Source organism: Onychostruthus taczanowskii, unplaced genomic scaffold, assembly GCF_017590055.1.
Source record: "Onychostruthus taczanowskii isolate IOZ18803 unplaced genomic scaffold, ASM1759005v1 scaffold1, whole genome shotgun sequence".
In the NCBI taxonomy this organism is placed as follows: domain Eukaryota; kingdom Metazoa; phylum Chordata; class Aves; order Passeriformes; family Passeridae; genus Onychostruthus; species Onychostruthus taczanowskii.
The window spans coordinates 20,898,051-20,925,152 of NW_024496525.1; the positions used below are offsets into that span (position 1 = coordinate 20,898,051).

General features: G+C 36.5%; 1 protein-coding gene across 2 annotated transcripts in view; it reads right to left on the minus strand.

Annotated features, from left to right (window-relative positions):
* Positions 1–25,840, minus strand: part of CEP128 (centrosomal protein 128) — a 96,337-nt gene extending 70,497 nt beyond the window's left edge. Inside the window, exons 1-10 of one of the 2 annotated variants that reach the window (XM_041397512.1) lie at positions 25,719–25,840; positions 24,538–24,577; positions 22,932–23,089; positions 21,489–21,575; positions 19,939–20,065; positions 18,896–19,017; positions 15,760–15,851; positions 14,994–15,066; positions 8,128–8,244; positions 1,017–1,100 (exon numbers count right to left, since the gene is read on the minus strand). In XM_041397512.1, coding sequence (XP_041253446.1) covers positions 1,017–1,100; positions 8,128–8,244; positions 14,994–15,066; positions 15,760–15,851; positions 18,896–19,017; positions 19,939–20,065; positions 21,489–21,575; positions 22,932–23,089; positions 24,538–24,577; positions 25,719–25,805 — 987 coding nt within the window. In that variant the 5' untranslated portion in view covers positions 25,806–25,840. The remainder of the gene's footprint in view (positions 1–1,016; positions 1,101–8,127; positions 8,245–14,993; positions 15,067–15,759; positions 15,852–18,895; positions 19,018–19,938; positions 20,066–21,488; positions 21,576–22,931; positions 23,090–24,537; positions 24,578–25,718) is intronic. The other variant, XM_041397521.1, reaches the window with a different exon arrangement.
* Positions 25,841–27,102: the final 1,262 nt, after the last annotated feature.

Consider the following 27,102-nt stretch of genomic DNA (forward strand, 5'->3'; position numbering starts at 1 on the left):
TTAAAGATGACATGCATTGGTAGAACTGTAATTGGTAAAATCTATGGGGTTTCTGTGTTGTGCAAGATGATGTATTTGAATTATTCTGGAAACAAGAAGACTAAAAAACTGAAGTGCCCTAAATTTCATAAAACATAATATTCAAAATGTGTAACCAGAAACAGTCATCACACCGATGACCATTAAAAAAAAAAAAAAAAAAAAGAAATGAAAGCAAAAGCTTCAAATATTTTTTGATGACTTTTTCCATAAATAGTTCAAAGATCAACTTGGAAATAAATAGAGGTTTTGACAGCAGAAATAGTTATTGTTGAGATAGCAATCACAAGGAGGATGTTGAAAGCCTGGCAAATGGGCAAAGTAAACAGGACCAACATTAAGGGAATGAAGAGAACAACATAACGTAAAACACTACATAAAACACTACACTACATAAATGCTTAGCATAAAGGGGTATACCTTTGAAAGATGATAAACTTGATCCAAGTGGAAAAAAAAACAGGGAAAGCATAATACAGCCCTAGCATCCTACTAGAATAGAAATAAAAGAAATTTTGTTTTCTATGAAAAGAAAGAGTGAAATATGGCAACAGTTCAGTAAGAGTAATTAATAATAACTATGGTGCAAAATAACCAGCATGGGTTAGCTGCAGGGATGAAGAAAAGTTGCTTTGAGCTGCTGCAAATAAGCAACAGCAGACTACATACAAATTCAGAGACAAAATATATAAAGAAATCAAGGATAATGCTCAAGTTATAAATCTGTCTGCCTGGAAGGATGGAAGAGTCACCAGAAGTAACATACTATAACTGGAGAGCTTTGAAGGAGAGACAAAAACTGAGCATAGCTGTAGTCACAGTGCCTCTGATGCAGAAAAAAATCCCACACCTTGAATTCTTAAAGAGTAAAGAAAGTTTTGTTCTGCTGGTTTCTCAGAAAAAAGAAGCATATACTGTAACAGATGACACTATACACTCATTTAAAACCACACAAAAAGGAAAAAATTAAGTCTTACCTGGTGCTTTTCGCTTTCATATTTCACAAGTTTGTTTCTCATGAGTTCTGTTTCATCTGCTTTAACATCTTGCTTCCTTAAAACCTTTAGAGGAGAAATATATATTGCAAACTTCATCGAAAATTTACAGAAGCCATCATTCCAAGGTTATTTATTAAATGAATCTGCTGATACATTTAATAAAGAAGATCTAGACAAATGCTTTCTGTCTGCATCTAATTCCCATGTAAAGCCAATGTATATTGTTATGAAAAGATAAATATAAGTTCATGCATACATAAACACACCCATGCAGAGAACAGGGACAAACACAAAGTCTAAAGCAGCACTAACATCCTTCCGATGTATAGAGCTCCAGACTCACAAGCTGACCCCAAACACCTTTAGATTAAGGTCTAAAAGGCTCAAGACATCCCCTACAGATTAGTATCAGAGAAAAAGAACATATTCTCTAACATAAAGTGTGCATGTTATGAAGTTCAATGTGCTGTAGTCAAGAAAACACTACCATAAGGTTGTGTGAGAAGTCAAAAGTAAAAAAAGGAAAAGGTTATTTCTTCTGAATCTGGACAGATGCTTAAAGCCGTAGAACTACAACTGAATCCACTGAAACTTTCCTGATCAAAAACTACCAACACTGATGTGCCCTTCCTTCACAACAATAACAAAAAAACCAAATCCATGGGGACTTTTCCCATTCCCTCTCAGACTGAGGTATCTAAAATCACATGTGTACACTTTCTAAACCATCTTACAAAAATAAAATGCATTAAATATCACTTTCAAAATTTTGTCCCTCTGCAAACCAACACTATTTGCAAAACACAGCTAATCACTGGCAAAGGAAGTATTAGACATGACAGATACATCAAGTTTAGATATCTCAAGCTATGGTAACATCATTGGGCCATTTTAAATATCACTTAGAAACATCAGCTGAGAGATCAGTAGCCATATACTGATAATTTGCCATGAATTTCTGTAACTGTTTATAAATCACAGTTATCTGCTCAACATGACCAAGTATTTTTCACACTAATCACAAATCAATTAATTAGGTACCTGAGCACAAATCTTTTACTTTCATCCCATATCTTGAAGCATAACTACATCTATTCCTTCCATAATTACTCACTAAAACCACAACAGAACAATAACAAAAACACAAAGCCTTTCTAGAAATAAAGTTCTTTTTCCCAGTCTGTCATTCCCAAGCAGCATTTTCATTTTACATTTACAGGAAAATCTCTTATCTTCCTTGAAATCTGTCCCTATAAATTGTGCCATTTCATTCAGTTTTTGAACATTTTCTCCTCACTGTACACTGAAGAGCAATTTCAGTGTATGAAAACAGAATACAAGATATTAATCAACTTCAGTGAAGCCAGGCATTCAGCTTTAGAAGTTTTGGTTTTAAAAGTAGCTTTCTGGAGAAAATAAATGGCTTTATATACTTACCTCCCTCTTACAATCTCACCTCAGAAAACCTAAGGGTTTCAGTACAGTTTGGATTACTCTTCTGCCTGAACAGCTTACATTAAAATCTGAGACCATGGAAGACATTAGTCATAACTATGCCATTGAAAATATTATGCCACATAAAGAGTTATACTTTTAGTCATACTGATCCCTAATCAGATAATAGAAGACTGTAACACATTTAAGGTAGTTTCCTAAGTATTCAGTAGAGATTTAAATCTATCATTCCAGTCAATTATAAAACTCAACAATGCACATGTTTTACTCAAAAAGGCTCCTGGGAGAAGTCCCAAAAAGCCTAAGATCATCTCTTCCGCTAATGCTGGTTTTGCATTACCCAAGTTCATTGGTTTTTTGTTTTGGATTGTGTTTTTTTCTTTATTTTTAACGACCAGAAGTATTGGTTCAGAACAGCCTACTTGGAATATATGATGTCTATTAACTGCAATCGACCATCAGTTTTACTAGCAAAAATAGAAGCTTTGTTATAGACAGTCAACTTTAGGCCAACTTTACTCTTGGCACTAAATTAATAATTAACATAGTACCAAACATGCACGCTTTCTTGTACAAATTCGGCTAGAGAGGTCAGAATCATAAAGAAAATATTACAGTTGGGCTGGATTCAGGAGTACTAGTAAAATTTTCAAAGATTATTCCTGCTGAAACCAAAAAATATCTCTGCATCAGCAGCACATGCTAATTCCCAAAAGAAATGGAAATAAATATGTCATTTCAACTTCACTGACTGATATTCAGGCTATTAAATAGGAATAATTTCAAACAGAAATGCTTCCTTTACTGTAACTGATACTATAAATATAACCTTCCATTTTATTTTCTGCATATCGTAAAAATAGCCCATAGCCATTTCATTTTAAGGAAAATAACAGCTCATACATAGAGAGAGATATAGACAGATACCCCAGAACTAAAATACTGCAAAAAAGAAGTAATGTTACAGTAAATGAAACATATTACATGTGCACTGCTCAGACCATGAAACATGCACTGTACCAGTAGGTGCCAGGTAAGCAGTTAATCAAAATGTCATCAGGAAATGGAAACACCTGGTCATCCACAGCCAGACAAATGTCAACAGAAATTGTACAGGTAAAAGCTAATTCTGTACTTTCTGTACTCCTTTTTAAATAATTCTCTCTTATTGTTTTGGGCCACACTCATTTTTTTCTCCACTAAAGATCACTATATAAGCTTTCTCTTGGGAGGGGTAAAAGAAAAAACCAAACAAAACAAGTAAAGATCCAACTGATTCTTTGATTTCATTTGTTGTACCCAAAGAAGGGGTTGCGGAAGTCAAATGTCAAAAATGGGAACTAGGAAAATAATGCTAAGGACAACAGTTCAAGCACACACTCCTCCCTGATGGCTCCCAAACAGCAGGCAGACACTGCCCAAAGAAGCTGAAGCACCAAGGAATGGGAACAGGCCTACGGTCAACAGGATTCTCCTGCCAAGATCCTCCTCTGAAAGCACTAGTGTCTGGGTTGGTCCGGAAGAGACTGACAAGGTTGATGAGGCCTTGAAGGAGGCAGGTATATAGGAGGCCACAAGGAGACAGAGAACTTCCATGAACACAGGTCATCACAGCATGGCTATGGGAAGGACCAGCTACACGTTCCACTGCCTGCTGGGTGGTCAGGCTAGATGAACTCCTAATTTGACCAAGTAGAGCAATTCTTACAGGTCTTTATAAAGAGTTCACTAGCATAAAACAGCATTAGAATACAAATGTAGCTGGCATACCCCAACTGAGCATACCTCATCCACATACACAGAACATCTGTCGAACCCCAAAACTTCAAAACCATAACTTACTCCTTCATAGATTAATTTTTCTTATACATGAGGAACACTATGGGAATGATTGTGAAACAACTCAAGTTCTCAATCTTTCCAACACATGACAATCTTTCAAGAGCAAATCATAACTTTTACAGCAACTTAAGCCTAACTTTTCTTAGGGTTTGGGATTTGGTCACAGTTTGGTTTTGCTGTGTTGTTTTTTCTTTTTAAATAAAACCAGACTTTTTGAAAGCTGTGTACAGACCACAAACTGATACTTGCTCTTTCAAAGTGAGACTGATCAGTAAGTTTTTCATACTATCACAAACATACAAGCAGAAAAGCCTCAAGCTATAATTTAAGTAAGGCAAAAATGTATCACATCCTAATCTGAATGAAAATATCTTCCCTAACTTGCTACATTAGTGATTAGCATGGCTCCAAGTATGCTACCTAAACATACCAGCCAGGAAGTTAAAAAGGGACTACCTAGCTATTTCAGTGACAGATATGTATGAGACTTGCTCATGTTCCAAGCAAGAGTCAGATTCAAACTACAATCAAAACAGAAACCATTGGCCACAGGTGGCATAGCACAGAGCCAAAGAGCAAGTATCAACAATGCACAAAAATATCCAGGTGTCTCAGAGCACAGATCAAGTTTATGTTTGTCTAAAAAGATCAATGATAAAGATATGCAATAAACAATGTTCAATAACACTTTTGACCATCAATTTACCCCACTCTCTGTCCACCAGCTTCTTGCAGTTCACGGTATTTGTAGTGGGAGGCAAAGAGAATCTAAGCGTACAGTTGCACAAGGAGAAAGCTATAAAATGCTTCCTGGCCTACCCAATTTGCTAGCTTAAGACATAACTGCAGTCACTGCCTCACCACAGTCAGTGGATGCAAAAGGTTCAATAATGATGATTCTGTTTACCTAAAGCATGCCAAGCATGAACACATGGACACATTTCACCAAAATCCTGGAAGCCAAGCACAAAATTTTGTAAAGCCATCCAGGGCACCCAACACACAGAAAAGAATGCAAAGAAAACATTTTTAAGAATGATATTTGATCTTGTTTTAGAAAATAGATGTAAAAATGCAAACAAAAAGTAAGAGGGGATGGTGTCTTTATATTCAAAGAAAAAGAAGCACTGAAGTATCGCAAAATAGTTTCCATTTACACAACAAATGCAGTTGTTAAAGCAATTCACGTATACAAGTCAATACCCCCAGCAAGATGCTTGTTCTTCTTTCTAATCAGAAACATGCTTATATCAGGAATATAGAAAAAAATAAGATATACAATTTGCATTAATTTGTTCACTAATTGCTATTTTCTAATTTGCAGTAATTGCTGATTAAATATACCTATACACACTAAGGTAAAAGAGACATAAAATGTGCAGAAAATAGTTTTTCTACAACTACAGCACAGACAGGTTAAAGATTCAAAACAAAAATGCAAATTCAAAACTTAAAGATACAACATTTTATATGTCAAGCTTTCTTAATGGTCAGTATACACGTAGATATCTTCCTGATTAATAATCAGTCTATGATTATAGTTATATGTAATACTACAGTACAAATAAGCTTGCACATTATACAAAAAACTGAAAGGAAAGACAGACAAGAGAAAGGCGAAAATAAATGTATCATCACGTTGTGTTAGATCCTGAAACTATATAATTTAATAATTGTAATTTAGGAAGGTGATTCGCATAAGACGGTAAAACACTGACAAGTAGTGGTCAGTTACAGGCATTGCACTTCACTGAAAAAAAAAAGCATTTAATCCTCACAAATGTCACAAATTTCTTAATTAGAGCAATTACTGATCACATGCAAAAGTAAAATCTTATTTTGTTTGAAATGTGCAACAGGCAAGCTAATGAAAAAATTATATCATTAAACAGCCACAAATGCTTTAAATAGTATTTCTCTGTAAATCATTCAGGCCATATTAATGACAAGATTTCAAAACTCAGTCCAAACACTACCTCCTTTCCAGAAATGTTACTTGGGAAGCATCTTGGAGAAATAAATGAAAACAGAAGTAGACTTCAACAGAACATTATGCCTGTGCAATGATTACTGCAAGACTGAGGCCACTGTCAGAGTTTAGAGTCCATCTAACTCACAATTCTAATTAAAAAGGACAAGAAACAGAATAACAAGATAACAAGCTCAAAATTATGCAGAAACATGTTTCATCCAAATAACAATTGTAGCAAAAAATTTATTTACTTTATTCTCACTAGGCTACGCAAAAGAATGCAAGGCAGTTCAAGTACATGCTTTTTAAAACACTGCAACTTAAACTGTATTTTAAAAAGGGGCTCCTCAGGAAAAATAACTTACAAAAATAAAGGAGAATTTACAGTAGAAACTACTAAACCATCTTAGTTCACAGCTGGACATCTTAGGGGAATAGAAGGTCTAGGATGTACTTAGTATTTCACATTATTTTTGCATGAAATTCAAAAGATGAGCTATCAAAAATAAAGGCACCCAGCCTGAAGGCTCATGATCACATAGACTATGATCATTCATATGACCTATGAAAAATCATATGAAAAGTCTTTGAACTACATTTGAACTCATTCACTTGAATTCAAGTTTTCTTTCTAAGGAAACTATGGCAGTGTCAATGTATCTTTAGAGAATACAAGGTATCATCCCTTTAAAAGGATAAAATAAGATTGTTCCACTCTGCAGATAACATTATCAAATCACACCTATACACTGCATTAGGCATCCCTTCCCCAGTCTGAAGACACAACTGAAGAATCTAGAAGTAGACATAGGCATATTAAAGAGCAATGAAAACTGAAATTCAGTACTCTAGTTCTTTTCACCCACTAGGGGATGAACTGGAGAGAAAATGAAACAATAAGTCTTTCTGAAATACTGGCAGAAGGATGCCAAGCCTTTTGATAAATGTTACTTTTTATCTATATAAAAAAAAGCATCTCACCTTCTAAAATATGACTTCTTTGAACAGTCTCTAGCTTTACATGAAATATGTAGCATCATGAGGAATGTTCCTCAGTATCACTGCACAGTATAAAGCCTTCCAAAAAGTTATGTTGCAAACACTAAGAGTAAAAACGAAGGAATTGCATATTTCTTCTCAATTATAGTAACCTGTTGCACAGATAGAGTTACCATTGCAAATCTTATCTTAAGTGGAGTGAAATAAAAAGTCACACTATGTTATGACACAGATTTTGCAAGCAGAAGTAAAATCAAAAAGAAATAAGTATTTTTCATATGTTTTCTAAAACAAGAAAAATAAAGCTAATTCCTGTCTCAAATTTTAACTTATATTCTAAACATTTCTATTTGTCTCCTAAACAGTATTTTTTATTTCATCAGGTATTGTTGAATAAAACTGAAAAGCAATGAAAAGTTGTCTGGCCACTACAGTGCTTTAGATTGTTTGTTGAAATAAATTAATGTGCTCATTTGCGTGTGCAAGCAAAGTTTACCTTTTAGAAAATAAAACCTTTTAATTGAAAAAGCCCAGCTAATAACTTGCTTTTGTTTGCTTAGGTTTTCAGGAAGGGCATAGGGGTCAGGTTCTTGGAAGATTTGTGGCAGTTACCAAAAAGGTCAAAACACAGTCAAGACAATATAATGAAGGACTGAGACTGTGCTTGGTATTACCTGATCATCAAAACAATGTCAGCTGGACTGAGAGTTAAAACATGTGCCCAAGATAGGAGCACTTCTGCCAATTTGACAGACACAGGCTCACAAATGCAACGTGTTCCTAACTAAATCCTAAATACAAGGGAAGCTTTCGTTTGCATACCTCCTGTAATTGAAGAGACATGTGGCCCAGCTGGTCCTGGCGCCTTTCTACGAGCTGTCTTTCAGCACGCATTTCTTCTTCTATCTCCTGAAGTCTTCTCTCTACCCGTTCTGATACCTTCAAAAGGAAAAAACACATGCTGCAGGAAATTAGTGTGCCTTTTAATACATATGAATATATCAATGGCAAAAACATAAACAGATTATGGGGCAACATGAAAAGAGAACATAATTTGTATTTTATTAAAGCAAATCTAGAATGGTAGAGAAAATAACTAGTTATAGCAGTCAGTACTCCAGAAGTACTCAGGCAGGGAACCAAACTGTTATCTTGCTAGCAGTATTCTCCTTTATGCATATGCATATTTTTCTCTACAGTGGTGGTTCTACTCAAGGGTTAAATATCTCATTATCAAGGTTAGAGCAGCCTAATGTGAAGTTGCAATACAAAAGTCTTAGCTTATCTGTCATAAGCCTGCTGAACCCCTGGAAGGACATTTCTTTCACATCTCCAACCTGCAAAACAGACCAATGTTTGCCTCTTTCATGATCCAAAATCTGTGTGTAAAAAGTAGTAAACAAGGACTAAATACTTGAGAATGACTGTAATAACACAAAATAATTACATCACTTTAAGCTTTTTCCCGAGTATTTTGTGAATCCATGTAGAAACGAACACAAACAATAGGTGTTTATTAAAGCAACTTGGATTATGAACATAAAAACTCAGACTAGAACACCAGAATTACTTCACTTTTGCAATTCAAGCTGCTAGCAGACAGCACCCTCTTGAGGCAGCAAATTAAATTTATTTTGTTTAAGATTAGTAAGAAAAATATTTATGTATCATTTCCTCCCTACCTTAAAATTAACTATTTTAAACCACCAGAAAGCAATATATCTATTACCAAATTACAATCAGATAAAAAGAGAACGATAGAGATAAAAAGAGATAAAAATAAAACACCATTCAACTATCAGCTTTTGATGTATGTGGGGGTGAATAAGTTCTCATCTTTCTCTGCTAAGCACACTTCTATTAGCACTAGGCATATGCAAGGATAGAAAATTTTACTATGAGCAACACAACTTATGTCATAAGTTTTATACGTCAAGCTTTCTTAATGGCAACAGAAGTAGTAATAGAAAGACAATTAAGGCTACACTTATGATCTGGGCTTCACAAGGCTTAATGAACAAAACACTCCTTTTCTTTACAACAGAATAAATCTCTCCGAAAACACTTCTTGTTTGTGCAGCCAGATGAACAGTCAGCTTACAAGAATATTGTATTTTTTTCCTAAAACCATCAGGAGATGCCTGATACTGCATCAAACCACACACTTCAAGTTAGGAAAGCTCTGCAGCCATACTCCAGAAAAATTACTTACTAAAAACTAATGTATAAAAAAAGACAAAGACCATATCGCAAAGTTTGTTTGGACAAGTACCACTTAGCGTTACTTCTCAGAATTCATAAAATACTCCAGCTAGCAGAAACAATGATACCATGTAGTAGGAACAGAAAATAACACTGTCATTAAACTGCTTATATCTTTCCTGAAACCAAGGAAATAAGTTATCTTTTTCCCCATACATATCTAAAATAAAAAAATGAAACAGTAATCTTTTAACATTTTTTTCAAAGTTTTGACTATGTGCTTCTGAAGACAGAAGCTTTCTCTGCTCTCTCGTGCACCTTTTTTCAATGAAGCACTTTCTTAATAGCTTTAGTGCTATTAAGCACTAATTCAGTGCACTAACTATAATGGACTATTACGAAAGAAAAATACAATTTTGACTTCACAGAAGATTTAAAAGTATCGTCACCCCCAAAGATGACATTCCAAAGGAGAGTTCAGTAACTTCTTCACTGTCATAGGTCTAGCATGCACAGAAGATAACATGACAGAAGCAGCACTAGACAGGCTTTAGATTCCTGAAAAGTTCAGATTTCATTACAAATTATCACTAACTCAGAACAAGTAAGAAAGTAACCTTATGAGGTGATTTGTCTTGCCTCTGATTTCCTTCAACTCACTCCAGAATACAACAGTTGTATTATTTCTAACAAGGTACTAAAAAAGACAGATTATGTATCATTATATTTGTCATGGAAATTTCAGTTACAGACATAATCCTCTTTAAGAAACTAATAAAAAAAAACCCACAACCAACACAAACCACCGAACAGTTTGATGCTACTTAAAGCTCCTATTTGTTTCCCATACTTTGTACATTGGTATGATATTGGTTACACCTTGGCATTTCAGCAAGGCTTTAATCACCCACAAGAATTACGTTCCCTATTTTTGTAGCCTGTCTGACCTTCCTAAGATTGTCACAGAGCCTGTGGCATACAACAGTAGGGATTAAAAAAAAAATAGTAACAATTAATTTAATAAGTAGTACATGCAGAGTAAACTTAAAAACATACTTGTCTTCCTTTGTCCCAAATGACCTTGACTCAGAACCACACTTCTACCATGAAAGTACATAGCTTCACCTCTGACTGTTATCAAAAATCTTAGCGTAGACAAATGCTTCACCAAAGGACAGTACAAAAAATATAGAGGCTTTACACAATGAAATACTAGCACTAAATTACTGCATTAAGAACATATTAGGATGTGATTTCAAGCATGCATTTTTAGCAACACAGACTATCTGAATAATAATAATGACACTAGAGCTGTGTCTCTACATACAGGTTTCAGGTAGCTTAATCTGTTTTCATAGATTTTGCTGCTATCAAAAAGTTCCTCCCCTTCCCCACAATTAAACAAAAAGAACAGAACGTCCTTTTTAAAACTAGGGTGACATTTAAGTCATGCAGCTAAATATAATCTCGTGGAAGATGCTGCATGCTTACTGTACAAAAAGCACCATCCTACTTATTGAATTTCTGCCCTGTTTTTCAGCTTTCCACTGTTATTTCTAGTGCAAAAAGTCCTGCTAACAGAAATCTATTTCAACAGATTTTTGCTGCTGTTCTTGCTGTGACCCATTTTATCATCAATGCATACTTGAAACAGGAGTATTAAAATCACAAAAAAGCATAATTTTTTCAGAGATATATCTTTAAATATTGTTAAGCTTTCCCCTCATGGCAAATGATAATATATGTTATATCTTTTACAAGTCACCTGTGCAGCACCAAAAATCCTTATACCAGATCTTCTGAGGGACAGTTTATTACTTGACAATAATCCCAGCCTCTGAGGTACCATAACCACAGTAACACCATGTTAGACCCATTTCACTTGGCATTGTCTTCTTCCAGAGACAGTTTACCATCATTTTATAACAGCACCATCTCAATTAAGCATCTACTTATTTTTAACTAAACTGTGTTCAACTGTGATGAAGTTGCTTTTTATGTATAAAGATCAGAATCTTGTGCTATTTGAGTTGTGCTTCTATCCAAGCAATTGCAACAAAATATCCAAGAGGGCTATCTTATATAACCATAAAGCAAGTCAATATTCTTTCTGATTGATTATATATGCCTGTCTAGCAAACTTCCAGACCCTTTTCAAGAACAAATGAATCTCACAAAATGTCTAGCTAAGAAAAAGATTTTGATATAGAGAGTTGCAGAACCAGAAAGGTTTTTTAGCAAAACTGCACATAGATTCTCGTCGAAGGCCATGAAGAGTGCTTTACTTGAAACAGGCATCCAACTATGCAACCTTCAATGTCATCTGTTTTTTATATTGGCATGGAAAAGCTCTCTTTACAGGTAAAAAATGGTGCTTTGATTGTGATGTGTGAATCCTAAAGTACTCAAATGCAGCATCAAAAAGGCTCTAAAAATCATAAACTCTTATAAAAATAAATTCTGAACTAGTGACTCAGAAGAACTGTAGTGACTTAGACCATTATCATCACATATCTACAAACAGGCAATTTTCAAACAGCCCCAAATATACCAAACTGTAAGAATTTAGACATATGCCTCAAAAAAATAAAAGACTTAAGGACACTGAACCGAAAAGAATGTTTCTACCATGAGCTCATCCTGTGACATTATCAAGATTTCAAGTTGACAATTTATTGCCAAGAATCATACAGAAGAATATAAATACAAGGATGGCAATGCCTGAGGTGATAAACACTCCCAAGCCTAAAGGCACTAAGGACAAAAGTTCCTGAACAACTTTGCATTTAAGTTTTGAGAAAAAAGGTATTATATGTCCTACTCCACTCACTTTCACCAATGACAATCAATTCTGAATTAAGCAATCTCATTAGAAGAATTCCTAAATGCATAAATATATATATGTCAAATATCCACAATAAGAGACTCTAGTTTCTACATGCACTCTAATCGCATGCTTTGCTATGTATACCATGAGAGTTATTTTTATTTCTAATATCCATACTAAATTCCTCTTTTTTGCATTTACCTCATCTCATTGATTTTGCCAGCCTCATCAGGTCCAATAGGAGATCACTAGGCTTTGGACAAGGGCAAGGAATCCACACCTAGGATCAGAGAGCCCTGGTAAAGCAGCAGTGCACAATGTTGCTACCACCAGGCTATTCAAATGATGGGGAATTGGCTGGACACAACAGACAATTAAGTCAGAATTTTTTGGCCCAAAAAGTAACACTCTGAAAAGCCTCTGAAGAAATTGAACAACCTCCCAAGTTAAAATTAGGGATGAAAAATTAGATTTAAAATCCAAACAAATAAACACCCTACAACAACTAACAAAAAAACTCAAGACAAAACACATTAACCAAAACACATATACACAAAATAACCAAAAAAACCAGATCACCAAAAAAACAGCAGCTCTTCTCACAATATATAATCTATTTTGAGAACCCTTTGCTATAAGATAAGATCATAAAGATACACAATTTATAACAAACACTGGACAAGTTCCAAAAAAGAAATTCACAGAGGGAATATTTCTCAGTACAGAAAGCACACAGATCACTTCCAGACCAAGAAGCTCCTAACTCACTGGTGATTGGACTTCTATCGGACAAAATTATCATTAGATGACTTTCTGTTCTTATATCATACAGCAAACTTCCATTTTTTGGCCATTCATTATACATGGCTAGATCCTTTCTAATGACCTGTTTCTTCTGCAAACTGAACCCCAGCTATTCTTCTATCTTTACCAGGAAATCTTTGAATTAGTGGCCTTTTTATTTTTCCCCTTTTTCTTTTTTTCCCTCTCCTCTTTCCAGTCTTCTTTCCTTCTGGCTTTATGATGTTCTTCATAAAGTCAGTAATCACCAATGAACAGAACATTCCAGGTGAATTTTTACTAGTGCTACAAATAAAAATCAACTCACTGCAGCTTACTGCAGCATTTGTGTCTTCACTAAAAGAATATCAGTAAATATTTCAGTTTTCATAGCTTTATTGCATTACAATGCTCCCTCCCAACTAAGAGGCTTACTCTTCTGATATTGCCCTTACCATTAACATACTACAGGAGACCTCCTTGTTATACCTCACCTCTCTCATTTTTTGCTTCTCTCAGGTCAAAAGTTGTAACCCTCAATTTCATATCTTGAAACCCTACTGTAGGAGGTCAAAGAACTAGTTATTTCTTTCATTAATGAACAGACAGTGGATGCCTCCATTCCAGAGGATTGAGGAGGGTTTGCTTCTCTCACGCAATGGCACTGAACAGTTGTAATGTAGACAGCTGTAGCAGCTATTTTCTTGAGAACCACCTTGGTTAAAACTGAGTTTGCTAATTTCCTAGTACATGAAAGAGAAAAAAATAAGCTACAGGAAAAACACAGCATTTTTCAAGTATCAAGAATTCTTTATCAGATAAACTTACTTTATCTTACCAGGCTACTAGGAGAAATCAAAATTAACATTCTAACAAAGATAACCCCATCATATTTTTCTACAAAGGCCGACAAGGCAAGTCTTCTTTCCCTGATGAACACTATCATATCAAGAACATAACTACTACAGATATAGTGTCTCTTGAATCAATGTCCAGTTGAATCTGGAAACATCCTATCATATCAAGAACATAACTGGTACAGATAGTGTCTCTTGAATCAATGTCCAGTTGAATCTGGAAACATGAATTTACACAAGTACATTTATTAAGTCTGCTGGTACCAACAAGTGGTCCATGCCAACAATATTGTTATCAGTGACAAACATCTCACTACTACTTACAGGATTCTCACCTACTAATCACTGGGGCAATTATCAACTTCTCCTGTTCCTACAGCAATATGCTGTTTGACTTTGATCTCAGTAGCAGATCTCTTTCATACTTAAGTAATACAGAGTGCAGTCAGTCTGCTTCCAGCAAATACAGAAGACAAAAAAGAAAAGACTGTCATGGCTGTCCTTTGTCCTTTGCTACATTTTGTCAGGAAGCCTTTAGAGAGGAGTACAGCCCAAAGAGACTCCTTCCATTTTGCTACACAGATGATAAAGATTGAAAAGAACAGGGAGGGAGGGATGGAGGAAGAAACAATAGTATTTATCATCATAACATGGGAAAGCTTGGATCTTTCCAAAGATACCTTCAACAATTATAACAGCATTCAAACCAATGTTCAAAGTAAAAAAGCAGCTTTCTCCAAGGCTGTGAATTTTGTAACAGAAAAATTCACAATACACACACCTGTAAAACACTTGAAATATACAACTTGTATATTTCAAACACCTGAAATAAACAACTTGTCTTGCTGATTTCATTATTGAAGGGTAGCATTTCAACAACCTATAGCAGCCCAAATAAGATCATGCTCAGATATACATATCAGCATGTCATACCAATTACCAACACATAAGTTAAACTAGAAGCCCACATCTTGTTTAAAATACTAGATTTAAATAATCATTTTCATGTTAGTCACACTCACCGTTTCTTGTCTTTGGGACTCAGTGAGCTTTTCAGACAATTCTTCTAGAGTCTTTCTTAATTCAGCATCAGTCCTTCATAGAAAAATATAAATAAGACAATATTCTACAGTGCAAAAGCTAAGTAACACCCATGACAATTTTAAGCAGCCACAACCCCCCCAGAATTTTTTTGCTACCTCAATTTGTACTACAGCCCATTCATAATAATTTATAACATAATGAGAAACAAGCCTCAAATGGAAAATTCATGACAAAAAACATTCCCATTCCTCAAGTGAAGAAATAGAGCATCTTAATATCAGCCAGGTATCAGGTCAACAAGTGAAAAATTATGGACACATATATGCAGTCCTTTTGAACAGTCCTTTCTTGCTAGGAATTAACAGTCTAACTCCTGTTATTGGTATTGAACAAAGCACCACATGTTGAGAAAATATATACATTATGGCCTGCAGGAGAGTTTGTCCTGAAGGGACTCAGTAACAAGAACAAACTAGGATCAAAGCTATAATAAAAGAAATCCCCAAAACCTTGCCATTTTGTGCATATATTTGAAAAAACTGAGGAAAGCCCAATATATTATACAAATTTGAATCAGTAGGTGTTATTCACATTTATAAATACTGCAGCAGATGACACACAACAAGCAGTTCATAATCCTGCTTTCATCTACATGTTCCACAATCACTCATTCTCCCCAAAATTATTTTTTGAAATAAAAGAGTTTAAGAATTTTTTCCACACGGAGTTACATTCTGTTTATACCGATTTCTTCTTGAAAGCTCGCGACTGATGTCATCTCCCAGGCGCACTTGTTCACTGCTGAGATCTCGAAGAGACTGGTGGAAAGAATGCAGCTGCAAATGAAAGTACACAAATTATGCCAAGGCTTAGGGAACCCTTTTTTCTGTGATATTCCAAAAATACTTATCTACACATGTACACACTTTTTAAAATAAAGCAGATAAAAATAACCTAAAAAATAACAAAACTCCATGAACTGTAGCTGAGCCTGGATGACTGGATGAGCCTTACGCATTTCTATTTCAATCCACCCTTCACAATACTTGCTCACTGTAGTTTAACTTTCAGTACTTTATTTGCTAAACCAAGTTTCCTAACTATGGTTTTTTTCTCTGGTTCAGAGCTTAGACACTATACCCCCTCTTTAACTTAATGCAAAGCAAACTGAAATATCTGAACAAGTAATGTTCAGGAGGGACATGTTTCATGTTAATAGATACTAGTACTGGTAAAACAAAGTTCTGCCCAGCTATATATGCTACTATAAATAGATTACATAGGAAATTGAAATTAAACAAGCAGAACAGTATAATATATTCAGGAACTACCAAGAATAGGTATTTTAACTTGCCCAAGACTTGGGGGAAAAAAAAAAAAAAAACAAAAAAAAACAAAAAAAAACAAAAAAAAACAAAAAAAAACAAAAAAAAAACCCACACACCTCCCATTTTCCCCATTCAGCAGGCTCCCAATTTATCATCAAAGGGAGCAAATAAAAAAATGAATAGGTCATTCATTGTTCATGGGACAGAAAGTGACAGTTAATCCATCCTAATGCAATCTGCTGCTGTCAACAATTCCATGGCCAGGATTATCATTATGAAAAACCCTAATTTATATTCCTTTGTTCTGTGCCCTAGATTTAAACCTGGATCTTCCACAACCAAGCTGACTGCCCTCAACATTCAGACACAGTCACTACTACCTCCCCTGTGTAATTAACCAGAAAATCTAACCTGACCTGAGAGACTTTGAAATAACAAATTGTGTTTTCAAAATGTACGTGCTAAGAAGAAGAGGGACTTAAATGTGTTAAAAGACCATTTGGCTGAAAAATTACTTCAGCCAGAAAAAGTCAGAATGGAAATAAAGAGACAGTGGTTGCAGAAAAAAAGAAAAAGCCACAACTTTACTTAAGCAGTACAGCTTTATCTCTGGTGTAATTTCTACCTATAATCATGATCAATGGCTACTTCTAGTTCATCGTTCCTCAAAGCACTACACTCTTCTTACAAAATAGTTAATGAAAAGAAAAAGCCACATTCATTCACTGAAAAGCAAGAATAAGGAATAAACCAGCAGTTATCATCAAAACCAGAAAAAAAAAAAATAAAGCTATTTGCCTATACAGTTACTTAATATGAAGAACGCTGCATGCATTGCAGGAATTCCCTTGAATAAAATTTCCAAGATATTTATATAATATCTAGAAATAATCTACAATAGTCCTAAGCATTTTGGATGGTTGGGAGGAAAGACTTCCATATAATATTGTTTCCTTCCAAGGATTATTTTCTACACTTATCTTGGGAGAGGAAGGAATAGGGGGAGAACTAGATTGAAAATACAATGAAACAGGGTTAAATAAAAGCCTAAAATTTCTATAGCTTCCCAAAAAGTCATCTGAGAAAACTTGTTGTAGTTAAGTATAAAATTATATGGAAGCTGAGACTGATTTTATAAAGTCAATATCAATACCTTACAATCAGCTTCTTTAATATTAGTCTGCACAGATTCACTCAAGCAAGTCTAGCCACCCTGTCTGCAAAAAGCAAAACCAGGTAGTGAAATCTCTTCTCTACCTGTAGGATAACAGAAACACTACAATCTTATCAATTAAGGTAATTAATTTACTTTTTCTGATGTCCGCAAGCATGTTAAGGGATATGAATTACCTGTGGCACACACATCTTCTCCCATCATCTCCCTGAAATACAGGCTCAAATTATCCCACTCACAGGTCAGACCAAGAACTATGATGAAGAACTACCTGATTTAAAATCAAGTCAAGCTACACTAAACTAAAAACAAAAGCTCTAAGACCCTACACCATTAACTAAAGCAGAATAATCCCCTTCAGAGCCTCACTGAACTGCAGCACAAAGGTGAATGTTAACTGGCTGGAAGGGACCTCTGGAGGTCATCCCTTCCAAGCCCCCTGCTGTGGATACTGACAACCTGGTCAGAGAGAGAAAGCCAGATCAACTTTCCCAAGAATTGTTCTAGGGAGTTTTGAGAAGGCTGAGAGAAAGGACTAAAACAATCTTGCAGCTGTTTTCCCATAAGATGCTTACCAAAGGGTGTCTCAATTAGCCAGTCATGTGAGGTGTGCTGATTAAAGGACCAATCAGGTCCACCTGTGTCTGAACAGTGTATAAAAAGGAATGGGTTCCTAATAAAAATATTGTTAGCCTCCTGAAGAGATCTGGAGTGTGTCACTCATTCATCCATTCCTGACTCAATGGTGACACCCTGCCAAGAGAGGGTCACCTAGAAAAGGTGACACAGGAACTTGTCCAGGTGGGTTCTGAATGTCTCCAGACAGGGAGACTCCATAACCTCCCTGGGAAGTCTGTGCCAGTGCTCTACCATACTCACTGTAAAGCTCTTCCTCACACTGATGTGGAACTTCTTGTGTTTTAGTTTATGGCCATTGCTCTCTGTCCTGTGACTGGGCACCACTGAACAGTCTGGCACCATCCTCTTGACATCCATGTTAGAGATAATAATATGCATTACTGAGATCCCCTCTCAGCCTTCTCCAGACTAAACAAGCTATTCAGAGATTATTTTTCTTTGTCATTAGACAGCTTAAAAAGTAGGGAGATTATTTTCATATTTTACTTTTGATATCACTACCATCTGCATCTTTTTCTCTATAATGATTTACATGAAATTTCATGCAGATACAAGAGGTGACTGCCTAATGAAAAAAGCAGGTAACAACTGAAAGCACAAATCATAACTGAAACATTCTTAGCTGCATGTTCAGAATCACCTCATTTAATGTAAAACAAAGAGTCTTTGAGACTCTTTGACTCTCAAACAGCAAACATATTGACTGTTTGGAACAGCAACTCCCATTAGTGCTCCGTACCTGCTCCACATTTTCTGCCTCACTGACAAACCGAACACTTGCAGATCTAGACCTTCGGTGTTTATTGCCCTGGGAGTCTCCATAATCCCTGAGAGGAGAAGTGGGAAGGAAGTGGCGGTTGCCTGCAGGAGATATGATAAAAAAAAAAAAAAAAACAAGCAGGAAAACAAAATTTTGTATGGGAAATTTTTCATTTTGCCTCACAAAAAATGCTTACTTCCTCTTGACAATACCCTTCTAGGTCACATTACAAACAAAACAACTACTGAAGTACATATGCTTATGACTCTTAGCTCTTCCCAGGATTCTTCTTCACTTTAAACATTTCTTACCCATGACATACAAGTATTCCAAAAAGAGGAATTGTTTCTCCAAGGAGTAGTTTTTCCTCAAGTTTTATTTGCCCAACCAACCACTTTTTCCTCCATGTGAATCTATCAGAGCTTCAAACTATGATATTTCACAGCTTTTACATAGAAATTAAATTTTTAGAGCTTTCTACTAAAATACATTTAACACTACCTCTCAAATGAATACTCCTCCCAAACATACCTTTTCCCAAAATATAATGAATTTTGTGAGACATACAAGGAAAAAAACCTACTCTTTTGTGTGTCATAAATAATTTCTGGTTTTTTCCTTTTCCACTGTTTCCAAACATCCATAATCTCATGCATTTAAAATTTAAATTCCTTTTTTGCTGTGAAGCAAGCTTCAGAAGCTGCAATATCTTTTGGATTTAGCTTTAACTTGTATGTACCTACAACTCATGCAGTGGAAAATTAATTTCCTCAGCTGAAAGAATCAACATTTCATTTAGATCTCCTGGGATATCAGCAGAAAATACTAACAGAAACACAAAGCTGGAAAAATTTACCACATAAACAACTGCAGGTCTCCCAGCTTTCTAAACTCAGCTTCTTTGAAGTCATCAATGATGACTTTCCATAAGACTATCTCTAAACGTTTTTCTTAATGTCCTCTTTGCATAACACGGCCATATGATATAATCCAAGCATACACAAGCCCTTCAAGTATTTTACCTGATGTTCCTTCTCCATCCAGGTCACTGGGATATAAGCTTGAGAGAGACGCACTTCTCATTCCAGAGTTTCGTGTTAGTCGCTGGCTCCTCAATTGACTTATAGATTGCTCCAGTGTTTCTTTTAACTGTAGAAAAGTTGTAATTTATTGAAATATGAACACAAACTTGTTTTCTAAAAAACATGGAAAATATTACTTATTTAAAAGTCATTAAGAGAATAAAAGCTATTTTTAAGCCAAGTACAGCTATGAATTAATAACAGCTTTTCTTCAATATCTCATATATCACATTCCTGTAATTATAGCAAAACATGCTTCCAACATTGGCAGCTTCAAATATCAAGTTTCTTAAAACATTGGTGCACCACCATGATGCACCACCATGAAAACTCAAAAGTTTATCTCCTACAACCAAAGTAAGACCTGTTTGCCAGCAAGGCTTACTAACAGTTCTGCACAATTCAGAAAATAACTTCAAAGAAATTATTTTTTACTGGAATTCTTCCACCAACCCTGCCTGGAATCAATTTTACATGGCTATCAAATTTCCCTAAACAGCTTTACAGAAACCTCTATTTTTAGAAGTTTCACTTTCAGGAAAAGGAAGCCATTCCCAATTTAAGAGTACAGAACTAGCTACGTTCAAAAATTAGTTCTTCGTTTTTCAAACTTGCATGTTGTTTTTTACAATTGCATTCATTAACTTTGGTTCTTAGCCACTTGCCTTGTTACACCTTTATTTGACAATCCACAAAACATCAGTTTCTAATGGTTCTCCTTTTTCTAAGAGGAGCTTTTAAACCATGGTTAAATTGATGCTTTACTCCTGCAGAATTATACAGTGCTGGATCTCTTTCTGTGGAAAAAAACAAGCCTTCTTTTCTACACATTTGCTTCTTCACTCTCTCTACCTTCACATGTAAAATACTCTACATTTCATATGTATCCGTTTTAAAGCAGCAGCTGCTGCAGCTTGTTTGTAACCAAATTGTAAACCTCTCTTACCCTAGCAGCACTAATTTGTTTTGTTTTCTCTAAGACACCTGTTTTCAAGTTTGTAGAAGTTTGAGCTTTGAGTTTCTAAAATGAGAAGAATAATTTTAGAATTTTCATCCTTTCTGCAGTTTAGAGCAAGCTGGTCAACAGATCCAGAAACTGCTGCAGAATGACAGGAAAAAAAGCTACATCAGTATGATCACAATTTCACTCCCTGCTGTAATTCAGCTTTTATCTTACCACTTCTTCCTGCAAAAGAAACATGTTCCCTAATACTCTATTTCAGCAACACATCTTGTACTTTGCATAGTACCATAACATAATCCACTGGGTGCTTATAAACCAGAGAAGTAATGAGCCCACAAAACCCGTCAGACTTCCATTATATAACATTTTACTGTATTATGATTTAGTATGTTCAAATAAATATTAAAAGTTTCTGTTTAAAGCTACTTAAATCCCTATGTATTCTGTCCATTAATACCACATTTTCAGCTATGAGATCTACTAATGGAAAAGACCTAAAAGTTAAGATAAACTGAAAGTTGCTCACAGTTGTTATTGCTTTGGTTTGTTCCTTGTTGTATTCTCTGTATTGTCCTAGCAAATGGTCAACGTGTCTTAGATTTCTGTTGGTATCCTTAAATAAAAAAGTTTTAGAAAAAAAAGTCAAAACAGGAATCTCCTCTAATCAAACATTACTGTTGTCTTTATTATTAATTTCTAAGATTAAATTAAAAACACAAATGTTTTCTAAACAGTCTAAGCATTCAAAATCCTATTCAAATAACCAGAATCTGAAGGGATAAAGCATGACTAAAGGGAGGAAAATGAAGAAGAAGAAAAAAAAAAAAAAAAAAAAAACAAACCAAATTCTATAACTTCAGTACAACAGTAAGACCTCAGCAACAGCAACAAATAGTTTTTTCAAGTTTCTGTAGAAAAACCTTTTTAATTCAACAACTTAACATTACCTGCTTGTAGAACAGAATAGTTATCTGAGAAATAACAAGTTTTTGAAGGTGAACACACTAGGTAAGGTCACCCCATGACTATTTTCTGACCAGATAAACACCTGGATCAGATGGAAGATCTGCTGAAAAGCAGTCCATAAAAAGCAATTAGCTTAAAATTGGAATTTTAGAAGAGCAGCTAGAAAAACGCTTGACATAATCAGAATACCAAAGAATCCCTTTTAAAAAGTAATCAGACTGTATTCTTAATATATTATTTTCTAGATTGATGTTTATTTTCCAGATAAGAAGTTTTGAATTTTAAATTTACCATTCTATATTGATTTTTCCCTTCTCATATATTAAAAGGGGAAAAAAATGTTTCTAGCCAAACAATAAGTAATAAAACATACACCCACCCACTGTAGGTATTCAGAACTGTCAACTAGAGGAGAATGGGAATAAATTATCCAGCACTAATGGTGTCGGGATAGCTAAATGTCTCCTCCCGTTTGCAAAACAGATATTCCTTCTGCACCCTCCACTTTTTCTTGTTCTCTTACAATTTTAGAAATAATGCTTCTTACAGTGCTTTTTCACATCTAGAAAATATTTTAAATATAAGCTCTTTCCTGAAGAGAGAGCTTATATTTATCAGAAATTTGGAAATTTTACACAATACCAAGACAATCAAGACAAGGTTGAAACTTTCTGCTAGAAAATGTCATGCCTTTTGTGAAAATCTAACAAAGCTGATTTGCCCTTATTCAGTTTGCTAACTTTATAAATAGTATTCCCCAACACAACTTTTTTTCTAACATTCTATTACTGTCTGAAATAGCAGCTGTATAAAAATGCAAGAAGCCACGCACTTTCAGCTCAAAAGCAGTATGATTAATTTCCCAAAACCATCTTTAGTTTGCACAGAAAGCAACGTTTCCCATCTGTACAGTATACTCCACAACATTAGAAATGAAAATTTGACCCTGCGTTACAGAAATGTAGGCTCTACAAATACTTTAAAACTGTATTTTGCAAACAACCTGCAAAGTGCTTGCTAAAGTATGGATCTTCTCTGTAACTTCTTCAGCACCATAGTTCTGAGCTCTGCTGTGGGATGCTCTCAAGGGCCGCCTTCCAATCCGACCCGTAAATAAGTTGTCTGAATCGCTGGATGAATCTGCCATCAGTATCTTGAAGCCTAGGCAGGAAGACCAGAAAAAGTAACGTGTGTTAATTCCTATCTGTAACTGAAGTCTTGCACAATATTCCCAAAGCAACTTCATAAACTCAGATTACATTTGCCTTTCTGGTGTGGGTCAGCAGGATGTACTTTTGAAGCAGACCTTCCAATTGCTCCTCAGTTATTACCTTTGTTCACACTATGAAGCAGGGTCAAGATGCAGAAGGCAGAGCCTCTGAGAGCAAATGAAATGAAAATATGCAATCTCACTGCTTCCAAATCTTCAGTACCCATTATCAAATCACAACCCAAATTCGGCAAATTCTCTTCCCCAAACAGAGAGTGGATCCATCAGTGTTTTATCAACCTTCCTGGTCTGCAGAAGCACCCTCCTTCACCTCACACTGCTCCCTAAGCTGTCTTCAAAATTGGGATTGCTAAATCTCAAGGATGGCAAAATAGAGGGAAAGTAGGTCAACAATCATCAGATGTGTGAAATTATCAAAAACTACGGACAGCTGTGCCAGACAGCTGTGCCTAGTAAATTCACATAGTAACTGATTAAAATAGCAAGTCTCAAAAGGTAGGTTAGATCAAAATTTTTTCTTAAATTATTACACACTGCAGCAGTTTGCCTTAAGGTCATGGAATGACTTGGTGAAAGAAGAAACAGACTGGCAAATTCTCGAACTCAACAACAACAAAAAAAAATCACAGTAAAGATGACATTGTTCTAGCCATGAGAGCTGAAATTTCCAAAAGAAACCATAGATGGATTCAAATCTTACATTGTATTTTACATGGAGGCAACTTGAAGTTTTTCAAGGTCTTTTATTTAATTTTCAAAAGGTTGCAAATTTGTGTTCCCCAGACTTGGATAAAAACCTTTCAAACATGAAAGAACAGCAAATCAATCTGCTTAGTCTGTGCTCAAGTACATCAGTATTTCTTATATTTTCTGAACCTCATCTTTCCTCTTCTTATCTCATCTTACTAAGACACATTTTTACTAACAGTATCAGAATTTGCTATTCCAGTGCCTCACTGTAGTCAGCTGCAGTGAAGCCTTAATGAGACTGAAAAAGAATAAACACTAACCTTTGGGAAACAGAAATTATGGGATACTTTCAGAGACAAAGAAAAATAAAATAAATAAAACACTGGTACAAATAATAGCATGGAATAATATTTGTTTTACTGTAATTTGGTTAAATAAATAATCAACAAAACCTAATAAAGAAGTAGACCCAACCATAAGAGCCCCAACAACTTAAAAGCAAAGACTGAAGGGTAAAAAGTGATATAAAGATTTACAGCAGGAAAGATTAATGGGTTTATTTTCAGCTGTCAAAAAATAGGCTCATTAAGACATATACTAGCCAAAGCACAGAAGAAAGGTCAGTAATCAAGGTAAAAATAAAAGAAAGCACAGGATAAGGAGGACATTTTGTCAGAAGAAAACTTACTATTTATGGTTAAGCATTCCTCTTTGTTCTCAGGAGCAACCTAAAAGGAACCACAAGTACTTTTAAGGTGAAGAAGTTGTTTCACATAAGGCAATATCCTCATTTTTAAAGGAACTGTGCAAGTTTCACTTTAGATTAAAAAAATAAAAATCACAAAGAAGTAGAAATTTACAGACATGTTCCATATGCACATTTGCCTGTCAATTGAAACAAACAAAAAAAAGCTTATCACTTTTTCCAAACAGCTACGCTAATTTCAGCACGTATGACCTACCTGACAGTAAGAATCATTTGGCTCTTACTGGTTTTTGGTTCTACCCAAGCAGATCACAACCTTTGCTGAACTGATGAAAAGCATCAATACTCAGGAAAATACTGAATATTTTCCTTTCCTGTAGGAAGCAGAGCATTTCAGCTTCATTGAGGACTTTTTAAGAAGTCTGCCAGGTAAGAAGTACAGCTGACAATCTCAATGTCAAGCTCTTCAACTCAAGTAAACAAAAGATAAAGTGTACACAATCTGATTATTCCTCAAGTGTTTTATTTGTTCAGCTCCACACAGACTAATCTATCACTAGGTAACTAACAGTGTTAAAGAAATGGTTGAAGCCTCATAGTTAAGACTGAGCACGACAAAAAAAAAAAATAAATTATAATCATTTCAGAAAGGAACAACAGGACATGTGAAAGGCTCTTTCCTTCAGTGTTTGTATTTGAGTCTGGAAAACACAGGAAGGTGATCCCATATGGTAATATCTCACCATCGTGCCTTCAGGGATCAGTACCACGTTATTATCAATTTGTCACACCGTGCTCCCAGCACTCTTCAGCAGCACAACACAGAAAGCGGTTCCTTCGCACTGTTCATAACCAAGTAATGCCCTCTGGAAATCCTCCTCCCTGCCGGGAACGTCACTAACACCCGACTCCAGCTCTGAGTCTCCTGGTTCTTGGGCCCAGACAGGAGCCAGAACGCCGCCGGCCGGGCCTCCGGAGCGTCCCGAGAAACCCACGGCCGCCGCACCCCGCGCCTCCCGCCGCCGCTCCCATCCGCGCCCGCCCGCGGCGCTCCGAGCCGGACAGCCGCCTCCCGCACACCGCCCTGGCCGCGGCCCTTCCCGCACCTCACAGCACTCCAAGGCGAGGCCGCCCCGTCCCCCCGCACCTTCCGCCCGCCTCACCTCGCCGCTATGGCAACTTGAACTAGCCGCCCTGCCGCCAGCTGCCGGGGCCGCGGGCCGGGCGCCGGGCCCCCCGCAGCGCTCCATGGGACACGGAGTCCACAAGCCGCGGGGCCGCCATGGAAAAGGCAGTGTGCGGGACTTCAACTCCCGAGAGGCTTTGCGGCGGCAGTGCGGCGAGGGCCGGGCAGGTCCCGCCTTGCTGGGAGGCCACTGGGCCTGCGGAGAGCGCTGGTGGGAGTGGTGGGAAGTTCCGCAAGTGACCTGGTGTTTGTGAACGTTGTTTTGTGAAACGCTAAGTTTTTACAAAATACACATTGGTGTTTACAAACATGTTAGCTGAATGACTGCGAAGAGCAGAAACAAAACTGTTGCCGTGGTAAAACCGGCGAGTCTGTTCCGCTTCCGAGCAGACGGCTGATACGGACAGCAGCTGTTTCTTACAAGGAGGCATCTCCCTTCCTGTTCTTGACTTCTTGTTTCCTTAAGCCACGCATTTCCCCGCTCCCAAATGTGGTATCTATTACCCTTGTGTGCAGTAAAAACGACCAAGTATTACACGGTGCTACTCTGACTGGCCTTGAAGAGAGAAAAGGGATAAAGAGTGTTGTGGCTGATTACAGGAAATGTCTCCTGGGCCTCTGAAACTTGGGCAGAGCTTGCAACAGGCCAACAGTCATGGAATATTTGATCACCTATAGGTGAGCACTCCAGCCAAAGGTAAATGCAGTGAGCTGGGGTTTTTAATACATATTATGTCTGTTGCCTCTGGAATCCACTCCAGACAGTGACCATTGGCCTTTGAGCACAGTAATAAGGCATGGCTGGCAATCCATAGTGTCTACCGTCATTCCTGTCCTGCAGGACTGTTTCACGAGCTCACAATACAGCAGGCATACTTGAGTGCCGTATGATTATAACACACTTCATGTGTAAGCCAGGTCTCCCACACTGGTAGCTTTCACCAGCAGTCCAGGCAGTGGTTACTGGCCCCTGTGTCTTTGTGGTCTTGCTTAAGAGGCATTAACATCATCTGAGCTGAAGGCAGGTGAGACACAGTACAGGAATGTAAGGATATCATTTATTTCACTGTGAGTCGAAGCATTAGTGAATAAGTAATAAAGAAATAAGTCTTCCCTAGCTTCAATATATGGGCATTTTCCTGGCCTTTCCTTTGCAAACTGCAGCCTAGTCATGTCTAAATGCAGGGTGAGAGTCAGGCCTTCGGGTCAGTCTTCTGCTTATGGAGGTCTCTGGGAGACAGACACTAAATTTTCCTGAGTTCTCTGACGGTTTTTCTCTCGGTTTTGCATCTGGCAGTGGTCATAGACTCAACAGACTTCATCTATGAGCAAATTTCTTTTCCTGCCCTAGTATTGTCTCT